Source organism: Lepisma saccharinum, chromosome 15, assembly GCF_977018435.1.
Source record: "Lepisma saccharinum chromosome 15, izLepSacc3.1, whole genome shotgun sequence".
NCBI lineage: Eukaryota > Metazoa > Arthropoda > Insecta > Zygentoma > Lepismatidae > Lepisma > Lepisma saccharinum.
In genome coordinates, this window is record NC_139243.1 from 55195643 (window position 1) to 55210431 (window position 14789).

At 38.0% G+C, this 14789-nt stretch overlaps 1 protein-coding gene across 1 annotated transcript in view; it reads right to left on the reverse strand.

Moving 5' to 3' along the window:
* Positions 1-14789, reverse strand: part of LOC145999710 (putative histone-lysine N-methyltransferase PRDM6) — a 67287-nt gene that overhangs the window by 36674 nt on the left and 15824 nt on the right. Inside the window, exons 3-5 of the mRNA XM_083136990.1 lie at positions 8229-8315; positions 5315-5397; positions 1329-1433 (exon numbers count right to left, since the gene is read on the reverse strand). Coding sequence (XP_082993116.1) covers positions 1329-1433; positions 5315-5397; positions 8229-8284 — 244 coding nt within the window. The 5' untranslated portion in view covers positions 8285-8315. The remainder of the gene's footprint in view (positions 1-1328; positions 1434-5314; positions 5398-8228; positions 8316-14789) is intronic.

A 14789-nucleotide genomic window follows, 5' to 3' on the forward strand; every position in this document is an offset into this window, starting at 1 on the left:
ATTTCGACGTGGTACTATCCTAAGTACCTAGTTTTTCCATACGAACCTGACGAAGGGGATAGTTAGTCTCCGAAACGTAGTTCTAAAGAAAGAAAAATAGGAACAACATACTCGCATACGTAAGTACAGTTTTTAACATCTTTTTATATTTTGAAAACTGTGGAACCCTTTATTCTTTAGATTATATGGTAGAATTTGAAAATTCAACCTAGTTATTGTATTTTTCACTCAATTTCTTTCGCTCTAATACATTTTTATTTTGATCATTCTGTCCCAACACTAAGTAAATTAACTTTATTTCTGTTATGAATAATAAAAATAACAAATTTTCTGCTTTTTGTAATTTGAAAATGGTAAAAGGTGAAGTTTCCCATATACGTAGCTCCATGTCAAATTGGTACATTTAAGAGATGTAGGGGTAGAGCCCCCACATTCTCAATCTCAGCCATATTGAAGGTGACATGATCAGCACCACACTCTGGCTGCCTTTACCCCCTTCCCCGAGGTTGTCCCCTGGTACCTATTGTTCTAAGACTGGGTGAGCCCCAGAGCTCCTTTATGCAGGGACAAGGCTGGAAAAATTCCAATCTTACATCATCCAAACCAGGAATCGAACCAGAGTGTCCCGTATGGCAGTCAGATGCCTTGCAGACTAAACCACCGTGCCTCTGGAAATAGGGTATGCCAATTTCTAAGGATAAAAAAAAAACATCCGAGAGCTCCCCTCCCCGACAATCATGTCTTCAATCTCTTTGTGCAATAGGAAACACGGAAATTAATGTAAACTATTATGTTCAAGTTGAAAAAGCTGTACAATATGATACTCATGGATTTGGGTTTTTGTTTTCACATATTATTGCACAAAACAAATTCTGATAATTTTTGTTCATGAACATTCAAGCGACTGTGCAATGTATTTAACTTTGCTCCACAACATTCATTTCACTAATAGCTTGGAAGTTGACAATTTACAAAAAAAATAATTAAGATAACCAATAAATCAAGACCACATTTCTAATTTACGTTAACCTAATTTTACAGTGTGCTGTTCAAAATTAACTTTTAATAACCTTGAAAATTAATACTTGAACATAGGTGCATTTCCAGGGGGGGGGGTGAGGTGTAGGGGTAAATTTAAAACCAATGTGGATATTTATGGTGTCATGTCAGTTAAAGCCTACTTTATTAGCCAATGCAAACACAGCACTGAAAAATATGTTCTATCCTCACTTTTTTTAATGCTGGTAATCTTTGGTATGCCTGCGATAACATTAATGTAACATAATGGCATTAAGATAATGTGGTCAAAATCAAAATCATGTACTTACATATATATTCATCATCATCTGGTTCATCTACTGTTTTATATTCCATTTCTCCTTCGCTGTGGAGCTGAATCTCTGTGGGATAATTCGTCTCTGGCTTGCCAGGTGCTAAAAAAATATATATATACATATATATTGCAATTTTAAGCACGATATGCATTTGCAAGATAATTAAAGGAGTTGAAAAATAAATTCTCATCTGAGATTCTGTGCATCATTACACCTAGGTGGTTTGTTTAGCATACAGAAAAGGTAAATTACAATTCAAGATTTTACTTGAGAAATTTTGCAAGATTCAAGATTCCGACTCTGTGCAATAACAATCACAAAATCCCTAAACTGCTACTTACGATTGTAATTTTGGGTGCTAATGAACAAAAGACAGAAGTACTCTTAAGAGGTTGTTATTTATGTCTGTCTATATGTCCTTCAATTTGTCTGTTCACGTAAACAGCCAGTGACTTGAAAACTACGAGGGAGCTTTCAGACCGAAGCAACAGGCAACAAGCGACACGTGCCTCTTAGAAGTGAACCCTCGGTAATCAATGTAACTTTTAGAACTGAAATGACACGGCATGCTGCACGTGTTACTTGTTGCTTGCATGTCACTTGGACTGGGCCTTTCAATCAAAGGCATCATACTATGGGAATGAGAGACGCGGTAATAGATAATACAGGTACTCATGTTTTCCGCGAAGCTGTTTTAAGTAATTTTCTATTAATTTCGGTAGCCACTGCCACTGGAATTCCAACGAGGATGGTGGCACTGCCTACCGAAATTAATAGAAAATGTCTGTCACATGTCACTTCAGTCTGAAAGCTCCCCAGAGCTATTAACAGGTGTCTATAATTCCATAAAGACAAAATTCCATGACTTTTCCTGGTTTTCCAGGCTAAGGACCCAAATTTTCCAGACCACGCCAATTGAACAATTCATGTATTTAAGCATGTAACATGATTGATATATTTTAGCTAAACATCACACTTAGAACCCCATTTATCAAGTGTTTAGAATATTCACTTCAAATGTAAAATTAATAACGAGAAGGAAACCGAATAGAAGCTGACTGCGAGTTTTTACATAAACTTGGCATGTACTGACTTACAGTTAAAAAATAATTATTTTTATATAAAAATTCATAACAGTTATAGCATAAATAATACATAACTATAGCAAAATTTAATAATATATGTCTTAATCCTAATATCTACCAAAGAAAAACAAAAAATTGCAACAAATAAATTCAAATAGCCACTTGCTATAGTAAGCATGAAAATAATTTAAAGCATGACCTTTCCATGGAGTATTTAACATACAATTTGTACTGTAACTACTGGTAATAATCAGTATATCAAACTGTTTCGTTCTTGAAAAATCCTACTTTTAGCGCACTGCTACAAACATGTTGATTTTTTCCAGAAACCCAGTAATTTTCCTGGCATTTCCACAAAAAGTAAATTCCCTAGATTTTCCAGGATTTTCAAACTGGTAGACAGCCTGCTATAAATGCATGATTTGATTGAGCAACAGGTGACTACTGGCCATTTGTCTGGATGGAAAAGACAACAATCAATAAACTGACAAAGTGAATTTAAAGGTCTAAAACTTTCTACAGTTGAAGACCTTACAGCTGCCAGTTTCGTGTGATAACCATTGGCATTCTATGCCAATATTTGAACTAACAATCATTTCTCTAAGCAATAAAATCCCGTTTTTGGCATGTAAAGGGTTTTCCAATAAGAATTATATGATCTTGAAATGAACTGGTAACTATGCTTCAAATGTTATAACTGTCTCTAGAGTCGAAGAGCTATATGAAAGCAGCTGACCTTGAACAAGAATCGATGCGCACCAGCCAAAGGAGGAGGTACAGGCTGGTGTGGAAAACATGCATTGTCGTTCTTTTGTTTTTCGAGCGGTAAGACTCTGTTCGGTTTTCGTTGTGACTGTTCATGTTTCTTCAGTGTGATCACAAGAATTTGTTAACATACGTGTGCAAGATGGCTACAGAAACGTCTAAGCGTCGTGTGCTACACAAACAAGCACGAGATATGGTGTACAAAGTGTATCAGTTCTTCCAAAGTGAATCTCGCAGTGCAGACAGTGCTTGTCAGGGAGCAGTGTTGCCAAATGACAGGAGCGTACAGCGGCTGCATGTGGGATAGGTCTGCGTACAGTTCAGACGATTGCCAAGGAAGCCAGGTTGTCGATCGGTGATACAGGGTCGGTTCTTTACCGCTCGCCTGGCAAACGTCGTAATCGGCAAAAGAATGTTACGCACTTGGACGATTTTGATAAAGGGGTATTGCATAATATTATGTTTGATATGTATGCAAATGGCGAATTTCCTACTGCAGTGAAACTTAGGGCTAAATTGAAGGAAGCTATCGGGTTTGCAAGCAGTACGTGGTCAGTGTTAAAAATTTTGAAGAACATGGGGTTCAGATATTGGAAAGACAAAGACGGGAGGAATTTTAAGGGTGATGTTGTAGCTGCGAGAGTGATCTTCCTCAGAACCATGCACGAAATCAGGAAAGCTGGTACTGCAAATATATCTACTATTTTCTTTTCATATTATCCATGCCAGACAGTTGTTTTGTTATTGCAAGTCCCACAAGACCGGCGCATGGTATCTGCAACGAACGAAGTTGCATTTGCCGCACCGCGAAAGAATGAATCAAGTTCTTCTCTCGTTTTCTCAGTAACCAAATAACATATCGCTGTAAATATTATACGAACTTAAAATTTGGAGTTTTTTTTTTTGTAACTTTCTCACTGGAAGTTATTTCAAATCTCATTTAATAAAAATCGGCTCACAAGGAGACCTATTTCCCTATACAATAATGGTCAATAAAATATTCTTATTTTTTTCACTTACTTTCAAGATTCTACACGTTTAATTTAAAGCACAATACGATTGTCTAAAGCTTTCTGGTAATACTCGTGCAGGATTGGTATCGATTGTTGCAATAATAGCCGTGCAGCGGCAATTTACAATTGTTCGAATGTACGCCGTTAATTTTTATTTTGTAAGAGCTGGCGAGAACCTGGTACGGTGAGTAGGAGGCAATAGCGGAAATGTATCTCCCTCTCTGCACGGAGTTGTCAAGATCAGCCGCTTTCATATCGCTCTTCAACTCTAGTTGTCATTTGTGTTTAGTACGTATACTGTGACAATTCATCATGGCTAAATACATGCTTCAGGAATGTTTTGTTATTATCCAAAAATTTTATGAAAATAGACATTCATTTGTGAACACTCAATGTGTACTTCACGAAAACTATTGTCCATAATCGCCCTTCTGTGCTTGCTTTTCGTCGTTTACAAACAAAATTGTCATTTTTGGTGTGACGATGTAGAAGAGGTGAAGAAAAAAATGAGGAAGGAGCTGTCAGCCATCACAACAGATGAGTTTAAATAATGTTTCCAAGAATGGAATCACAGATTGGACAAATGTATTGTCATGGAGAGTACTTTGAAGGTGATAAGGTTGTTTTGTAATAATAATAATAAAAAATACATGGCTTTTTTACAAAAAAAATCCATTTTTTTGTTACACCCTCGTATATATTCATATAAATTTATAAAATACATAATACATTTTGCCTTGGTCAACATTTTAGTGTTTTACTGTACAAGGCATTTGCATGTAAATTTTCATAGGAGCTATGTAACAAAATAACATTAAGGAACTGTTCTTGCTTACAACACACAACACTGGGAAATTAACGTTTATTCAATAGAAATGAAAATGTTTAAGTGAAACATACAATACATTTACATCTACGACTAACTCAACCCGTTGCGGAATGCTACGACGTCAGGGGTCCCGGGTTCAAATCCCAGGCTGGGCATGGATGTTTGTAAGTGTCCATTCATCAATTTCATCACTTCCATCACTCATCCCCATCTTCACAAATTAGCCAAAAGAGGCACAAAAAGCGAAGTAAAATAAAGCAAATCAATCTAACTCATTTCATAACATACCATTGCTTGGTGTGTTATTATCGGTAGACTTCTCTTCATATAATTTCAGCGTCAGTCGAGCAAGTATATCAGCAGAAGTTGGTCTGAAAGAAAATTAAGGTAAAACACTTAAATTCTGGATTCATCACTTTGCAATAAAATAATTAAGCATCTACCAATGGAGCAAGTATGGTCTCTAATAAATTAATCACACATATTTTTGTTAATTACTATTTATTGTGACAGTTACATTTACACCTCAAAAATGAAGGATTCTTATAACTTTACGGTGCTAATTACAGAATGGAACCAGACCTGCTGTCTTGGGAGTATAACAACAAAATGGTGGATGATGATGGGAAAAATAACACAGTAATGTTGATAGTGTCTACAATCTATCAGTGGGGAGTTATAAGAAATTGAAGTGAAAAATGAAAGCTTGACCAGGAATGACCTGCTTTGAGTCCAGGTTGACCCTGCATTTTTCCTTAAAATTATGCAGGGTATGGCAACATTCATAGTGCAATTTAAAAATCGCAATTATGTATGGGAAAAAATACATTTATTGAATGACCTTACTGCCAAATTATATAGAAAAAATGCCATTTACCAGTTAATGTTTGAATATGAACCCTGGCATGACATACATTCTTCCAAGAGGCATCAGACACTGTCTATTACTTGTTCAAGGTGTTTGTTGGGATAACAATAAATAATAATAATAATAACCTGTGATGCAACAGCCCATTGAGGGCCCGCGTATACCTAGACTGCCCATCTCACTTCCACCTGATCCTATTCAAGGTGGGAGATCATTCAACCAAGGGTAACATGTGGTCAGCACGACAAACCCCCCACTCGTTGTTCTAGATTTTCATGACTGGGTTACGCTACTCATTCATATCTCCCCAATTTCCTCACGCTGGTGGGTGGCCAGCAGTCCCATACATGGGCCGAAATCTCACGAGAAAAGTTGTTATACTTTCCCCAGGAGACTCAAACCTGCATGCGTCCCATAGCCAGAGCCAAAGCATGAAAGCCATGGAGCAGGACTGTTTGTTGGGACACTGGTATCAATCAGTTCTGAGATCGTGGTAGGACGTGTTTGGAATACTTCTTGCTTAATAAAACCCCATAAGAAGTCAGAAGATGACAAGTCTGAGCTGGCCATGGGATATCAACATAATGGGAATCCACTTTCTGTGGAAAGATCTGTCGCACGAAATATCAACACTATTGCTGCATGTGACATGGCACCATTCTGTTGAAACCACACATGGTGGATATCTACATTGGGCCATCCCGATTGAGGAAGAAAGAAGTGCATTGTCTTGAATTCCACTGTTCCATGTTGGCACCCATAATGCACAGAATAATGACAAATAACAACCAAAGCACAGTCTACTGCAAATGGCAAGTCTTCCACAGTATAACGACACTGTTGGCAGCCATGTACTGCATCGTCATTTCCTACTCAAATTACGCTATGAACGCTGCTGTACCCTGTACAAAGAATACATTATTCCTCGACAAGGGGTAACCTGGTTCAAGTCCTGGTTGAACTTGCATTTTTCATTCAAATTTTTACAAAGTACATTTCCTGTGTGTTCCAAATCATAGGTAATGCAAGTTATTTTTGCAGTCCATCTTTGTAATACGCATAATACAAGAATGACAGCAATATTTGTTGGAAAGATCAGGGATAATGAGCATTTCCCTCTAGAATAAGTATTGACATCCAGAGAAGGCAACACTGCATGGTGAACATTGCAATGTGATGGATTCAATGATTCTTGGTCTTTGCTTGCTTCTTGCTTTCGCAAAAGTAGCACCAGCACCCTTTTGCCCAACTTCCTAACTTTGTGGGACAATTGCTATAAACTATTAGCACTATAATTTACTGAAAACTTATATGGAAACTGCTTATTGCACAGGCATCTCACTCGATACTTTGTGTGAATGATCTGATACTGGGCTACAAAGCCAATCTCTGACTTCCTCACGATTTCCAAACTTATTTCGTTGTATTTAATTTATCTACTAGAGATAGTATGCTTTACCCAAGACAGTAAGGGCATGTGAATGTGAGTCAATTTACAAGGAAAGTTTATATGATGAAGATGAAATTCATTAGTAGTAGATGATAAAAATTAATAACTATATTGTTGTCTATTCATACTTACAATTAACCCATTGAGCAGTATGTACGTTCATTTACAACTGACACCATTGTAGTGAGTCTTTTGCATAAAATAAAAAAAATAATTTCAAGTATTTTATTTTTTATTATTATTTTTATCATCATAAGAAAAATGACAGTTATATTTTTTTGATTCTCAATAATTTTAAAGGGTGTACAATTATTTAATTATTTTTTTAGTGATGTGTATTACACAATACAATAAAAGAGAATAGACTGCATTAATATATGTGACGGTGACCCTCCATACCCCGCGAGAAACTTGGAACTGTTTTGTACCTTGTTTCATTTGTACTTGATACAGAGTCTGAAGAAGACCTTGCTAGAAGGTTGAAACATTATGTTTAGTAGTTTGTTTTAAAATAAAATAAATTTCTGCCTTGGTCAGCATATTGAGTTTTTCATAGAAATACATATATGCAATTTAATGAAAAGAATTTATTCACGTAATGAAATCCAGCATTCTTGTTGCGACACCAATTTCAATGAAATATTGTATTTCGACTGTAAAATGAAAACAGCTTTAAGCTGAACCTAACCCATAACAAAGAAGACTTTGAATCATTGCTGCACCAGTAATAACAACAATACACGCTACTATGATTGGAAGAAAGAAAGAGCGAGAGAAGGAAAACTGACCAAGATAATGAAACAGGAGACCTGACCTTCAACTTCACATACTGGGCAAACAGATTTTAGTTTGAATGCTCTGTAGTACCACAAAAATATGCTTACCTTTCAGCTTCTAGGTCGAATCCGAGAAATGTCCCCTCATTCATGGTCATAGCCATTTTTTGCCTAAACTAGTAGTTTCTGAAGTCACTGCAAAAAAAGAGAAGTATACAATTAAACATTCTTTTCATAAATCATAGTGCTTACATACAAAGTGTTTCAATAAATTTGATACCACTTCGTACTCTAAAAATGTTCCCAATTCTCATGCAGATGATCTGAAAATTTAACAGTATGTGTAGAAACACCTCAAAAGTCAAGTGTAATGTGGTATGTTTTTGTCCTTACAGGTATAGACATGCCATTCGATGGAAACGAAAAGGCATTTTGTATGTTAGAGTATGCTCGAACACAGTCGAACATGACTGTGCAGCATGCATTTGCCAGAAATGCACCAACTGCAATGCAAATATGGCACATGGCACAAAAAGTTCAAAGAGGATGGACGTCCACCAGCATCCGACGAGATCGTAAAGCGGGTTCGGAACATATTTGTGCAAAGCCCCAGGAAGTCCATAAGAAGAGCAAGTCAGGACAACAAGATTTCTCTGACGACAGTTTGGCATGTCATAAGGAAATGCTTGGGAATGGCACCCTATAGGCTGCAGCTCATTCAGGCCTCAAAGACAGATGAGAAGCAAATGCACACACAATTCTGTGTCGATATGCTAGAGAAACTTGAGGCAGAAGACAACTTTGATACACGTCTTGTTTTGAGTGATGAGGCCACATTTCACATGAATGGCAAAGTAAACAAGCATAATGTTCACATTTGAGGCAAAGAATATCCCCATGCCACACCACACTCACTGCACACATGCTGCAGCGTGTTTGACTGAAGCTGGACTACCAACTTGACGTGTGCCATGTCACAGTCATATTGAACACTTGTGAACGATCATTTGTGACATCCACATACCTTTGAAATTCTTATTCAAATGTTTATTCATAAATCTAAATGAGTTGAGCATTACGCCTGTGCAGTTTCCTGTACCTTGTCTGTGTAGTTACCGAGATATTTACACCTGTAACGAGATCAATTTTTTTGAACACACTAATACAGGGAGGTTATTTCAGTCGTTTACCGCGACAGCGCAGGACGCTAGCAGCCCCTTCATGCAACAGGTCCCGGCATATTGCGTTACAGGAAGTCCGTAACACAAACAGCTTGTTTTGTAATGTTTCTACTTTTCACAATTATAGTTACAATTACAATTGAAATAAGCACGTAACTTGTCGCAAGGATGCTGGAAAAGGTGCCCTCCCAAATACAAATATTTCTGGCACCTTATTTCTGATCAGATTAGACATCGCTACTTTATCCTCAGTTGTCGCGAGAAAGCCGGCAGCTTATTGTGCCTCTTGGCTAATTTGCAAAGATGGGGATGAGTGATGAAATGATGAAATTGATGAATGGACATTCACAAACAACCAAGCCCGACCAGGATTCAAACCCGGGACCCTTGGTGACGCAGCGCGATGTGCTAACCACTCGGCCACAGAAAAAAAAAAGAGAAATAAAATGGGACCAGAATTTTTAAAGACTGCAGGAAATAGAGCATCACCAACCAACATCTATCTCTTCACAGCAGCAGCAGCATGCATTATGACTTCAAATAACATAATCAACAGTAAACGACTCAACGTTATTCATTAGGGGTGTGCGGATCCCAAAAAATCGGGATCGGGAAAAAAAAATTCCTGTCTGGATTTTGGGAAATGACTTCCCGACTTTACGGGATCCCGAGCAGTCAGGAAATACCAAATGGTCACTTCAAAAAGTTGTTAATTCTAGATGTTTTCTGCATTGTAAGTTTCTGGAACTTATCGGAAATTTTAAGTTTTTATTCTACAAATGCAAAAACAAACACTTAAAATGAAAATGACGTGTAGAATTCGAGATTTCCAGGGCTTCGGAAATTTTCCGATCCCGTCCGGAGCCAAAAAATTCTGTCCTGCACACCCATATTATTCATTAAGGCAAGAATTTACAATACCGGACCATTCTGTCATTTCTATGCTACGTCTTATACTCACGAAATAATTAGTCGTGATGATTTATCTCAAGTTAACATGTTGTGGTGAGGTGAAAAAATTGTTCATTTATGTGTAGAAGTTGTAAAATAAGCTTTTCAATTCTAGCAATGATTCTCCGAATACAAGTATGGTAGCCATATTTGTTGATATGAACAATTGACGTTCGCACTTAATTACGCTGTCTACAGCATTGCCACACTGTTGATTTCATACTTGGAGAGCATGGATCGTGTAAGAATGGCGGAAAAAAAACAGTAAAAAAATTGTTAATGTTGTATAGATTTTTAGATGGAGTGTGCGGGAGGGTTGCCGTGGGCTAATTAATAAACTTATGGATTTCGGTATATTGCCCAAAGAAGGTGTTTACATGTGACAGTGATAATCACGATGTAGAAGAATTTGTGGAATGTGGACTGATTTGATTACAGGTAAGTTTGGCAACAGTGCATCGATCGTAAAATTGCAGGATACGAAAATGGTGTCTTCGATGATGAACGTTTGCCGTTAAAGTGCTACGAAAATAAGATTTTTTTATCGCTTCATAAACAATTAGCGCAAAACCATTCACGGATAGCCATATTGACCATTCTCGGTAAGGTTAGGTTAAGGTAGGTTAGGCAAGGCAAACATAGTTAAAATTTGGGGTCGAAAAACCATGCATGGGTTGCCACACAAACCACTGACGGATAGCCCCACGGACCATTCACGGTAAGGTTAGGTTAGGATAGGCAAACATAGTTAAAATTTGGGGCCGTAGTAATATCAGGAATGTATATTTCGTTTTTTAATTATTGGAAACACAAAATCTTATAATGAGCAATCGTACCAATAGTGGACCACTCAATTTAACTTATTTTGCAATTTCTACACGTGACCACCAAATTTTAACTTCAAATTCGTGATTAGGAGACCTCAATTAGTGAGTATGCGAAATATTACAAAAATCGGGGAGGGATCCTGTATTGTAAATTCGTTCGTTCATTAAATGTGGAAGCACCGAGCAGAAAGATTTGGTAAGTAAATGTGTATATTTTATCTTCTGATTTGCACCCTCATGAGGTGTTGTTTTTTTTAGTCGCTTTACTTGGCGTAGGGACATTTGGACAGTTGTAGGGAGATTTTGACTACATCTGTAGGGACATTGCCGGAAAATGGTTAGCAACACTGTCGGCTACCAGACGTAGTGAGTGTACGCTATGTTCACTTTTGTTTGTTTGTTTTGTTATCAGTACGTGTGTTGTTTATACTGTGTTATTGAGTTGTGCTATTCAGTGCGAGTGCTTTATTGTGTGTTAATTGTTATTAATCCATTAGTTATTCCGCTAAACAAATATAGTCATGAGAGTTTTTATGTACGATAATTACGTGAAAACGAACTCTTGCAGAAAAGTAGTCAGGCAATTACGAGAGACAGGATCTCTTGAACCTAAGAAACGTGTTGTATTGCTGTTGAAGGAGGTCATTTTCAACATCTCTTATAACACAGGATGTTAGTAATCATTATTATTACTTTTAAATATCATTTTACGCTTTCTGTTTACTTTCCCTTTCTGTCAACTGAGGATAAAGTAGCGATGTCTAATCTAAAATTAGATGCCAGAAATATTTGTATTTGGGAGGACACCTCTTCCAGCATCCTTATGACAAGGTACGTGCTTATTTCAATTGTAATTGTAACTGTAATTGTGAAAAGTGGAAACATTACAAAACAAGCTGTTCCTGTTACAGACTTCCTGTAACGCAATTTGCCGGGACATGTTGCATGAAGGAGCCGCTAAGCGGCCGTTGCTGTTGCGGTAAACGACTGAAATAACCTCCCTGTGTATTATATCTTAATTACGGTAAACGACTGAAATAACCTCCCTGTACATTATATCTTAATTACAAGTGAATAATTGTGCACAATGCAAAAAACGTTTTTCAATATAGGCTCCTTCGTTTTTCAGTACATTTGTTCCATCATTGCGGAAGTCTTTAATGCCCTGAGATGAAATTGTTTTTGGCTGTGCAGAGAGCTACAGATACACCGTTCTGTTCAGTTCTTGGTTCAAGGTGAATCAACGTTCGCTTAAGGTTTCTTTGAGTGAATCAAGCTTGTGCTAGTCTGATGGTGTAAAGTCAGGACTACATGGAAGATGTAGAAAACACGAAATGTGAAAAACCACACAGTAATGTTAATTTTTCATTTTTGAAATGTGAGATGTGCATTTTTATAAAATGTTTTGTCACAAAATCATGCGAAATGAACTGCAAAATCTGAATTATCCTGCCTTTGAGTTATGCAAATCACAGAAAACTGATTAATTCTGCCGTGAATATTTAAGGTGCAAAAATGGGTTGGTTGATTGATTTAGTTTATATTACTTCGCTTGCACCGAAATGACATGTTATGTACTGCTTTTGTTCCAAATATGTGCCTAGCATTTGTACTATCTTGATATTTTTTTTATATAGATATGTGGCCCAAAACATGTGCCATACCTCAAACTTGAGTTTCTGGAGGGTTGGCAGTAGTCCTTGGAATTTGAATTGCATGCTTTACCCGGTTACTAAAACCTCATTGGAATGAGCACTGCTTATTGTCGAGCCTTTCTTGTAATAATGTTCCAGTTCGGAACTTTAAGCATCATATTTTCTGCTAATGGTCGTCATTTGAACTTTTTCTCGTGGATGATTGAGGATGTTTCAATCCATTCTTCACCTTTTATACTCCAGCTTTTAATGGAGGATCCATGTTTATTCACCAGTGGTGATGCTGTCAAAGAAAGCTCCATCTTCACTTCCACTGTGATAAAAAAAAATGTCGGACCAGCTTCCATGGCGGAGTGGTGAGCAAACCATCCTACGAAGCCAGGGGTTCCGGGTTCGAATTCTGGCATGTATATAGGTGTTCTTTGTGAGTGTCCCTTCATCAAATTCATCACTCCTCCTCATCTTCGAGATTAGCCTAAGTGACAAAAAAGCGAAGTAAAATAAACAAAATGAATCAATCACATTTCGTTCGCAGATGTTCACAGATGTTTGTTTATGCAACATTGTGAGTTGCCTGAGGACCTATCTTGCACAAACTTTGTGAAAGTCAAGCCTATTGTGGATGATTTCATGGGGAGAAACATAAATACCGTATTTGCTGGAGTATAAGATGCACTTTTCTGAAAAACAGGGTGTATCTTACATGCCGATACTCACGTTACACCATCAGGAAGAAGGGAGAGGAGTAGCATTTCACATGTTTGTGAATCGGTCAAAGCTTCATGGGATGCTGTGAAAACTAGGACAGTGGTTACATCATTTACGAAGTGTGGCATTACAAGGCGGCCACTCTGGGAACATGATAAAATTCAAGTACAATTCCCGGTTTTCAAGGGTAAAGTTTGAAAAATTCAAAGGTACAAGCAGATGTTTTCTCTATTTCAACCTTACGTATTCAATATACAGTAAAACCTTGTCAATCCGGACCCCGATAAGCCAGACTTCGCTTAATCCAGACAGGCAAAAGGCAAAAAAGCAGAATGCAAGGTTTTAATTGTGTTGCTAGAAGTCAACAAAAGAACTTCCCGAAGAAAAGGCAGTCAACCATTGATGAAATTCTGTTTTAATGCACTTTCTACTGTTCTCTTAGGTTATTTCAGTTAATCTGGACTTTCGTTAGACAGATCAACTTATCCCCTCCCCCATTAGTCTGGATTAACAAGGTTTTACTGTATTAAAAAATATATATAGGGTTATGTGATTCCAATGTCTCTAAAAAGTATAATTACATAAATTAAATTAAATGGTACATTTAAAATATTTAAGTTACATTTGCCATTTCAAATACTGACTCGAAATACACTCATGGACAAAATTAAGAGAATGAACAGATAATGTCATTTTCCGGGTGAATCACTGACCCAAACGTGCAAAGATTGTGCCCCAATGAGAACACCGATTGACGGATGTGCATATGTAGGCGAATGGGACGGTGGTGGCGGCGCTGCAGTCACTGTAGGCATAAATACTGCTGCAGGCCCACCCACCGAGTATTGCGTCCAAACAGTTCAGTGTGGTTCAATGGGTACCCACGTACGCCTATACGACGAATTGCAATGGAGAATAGTGGGCAGATTGGGGGCAGGCCAGGCTCAAGCCCAGGTGTCCCGAGAGCTCAATGACCCCCAGTGTCATCTGTAATTTATGGAGGCAGTTCCAGGAGTCGGGATCCATAACCAAAAGGCCCGGGCAAGGTCATCCACGGGCTACAACAGCCAACGAGGACCGTTATGTGGCACTGACAGCGAGGCGCAACAGAAGAGAACAGCTACACAGCTCTCCCGTAACCTCTCTGCAGCCATCGGAACTGTTGTTTCCAGACGAACCATGTCACGAAGGCTACATGAGACAGGACTGTATGCCAGACGACCTGGCATGTGTGTCCTGCTCACCCCTGCCCACAAGAGAGCCCACCTTGAGTGGTGCCGGGAACATCAGCCCTGGACCCAAGACCAGTGGGGCCATGTTCTGTTCAGTGACGAGTCCAGGTTCAGT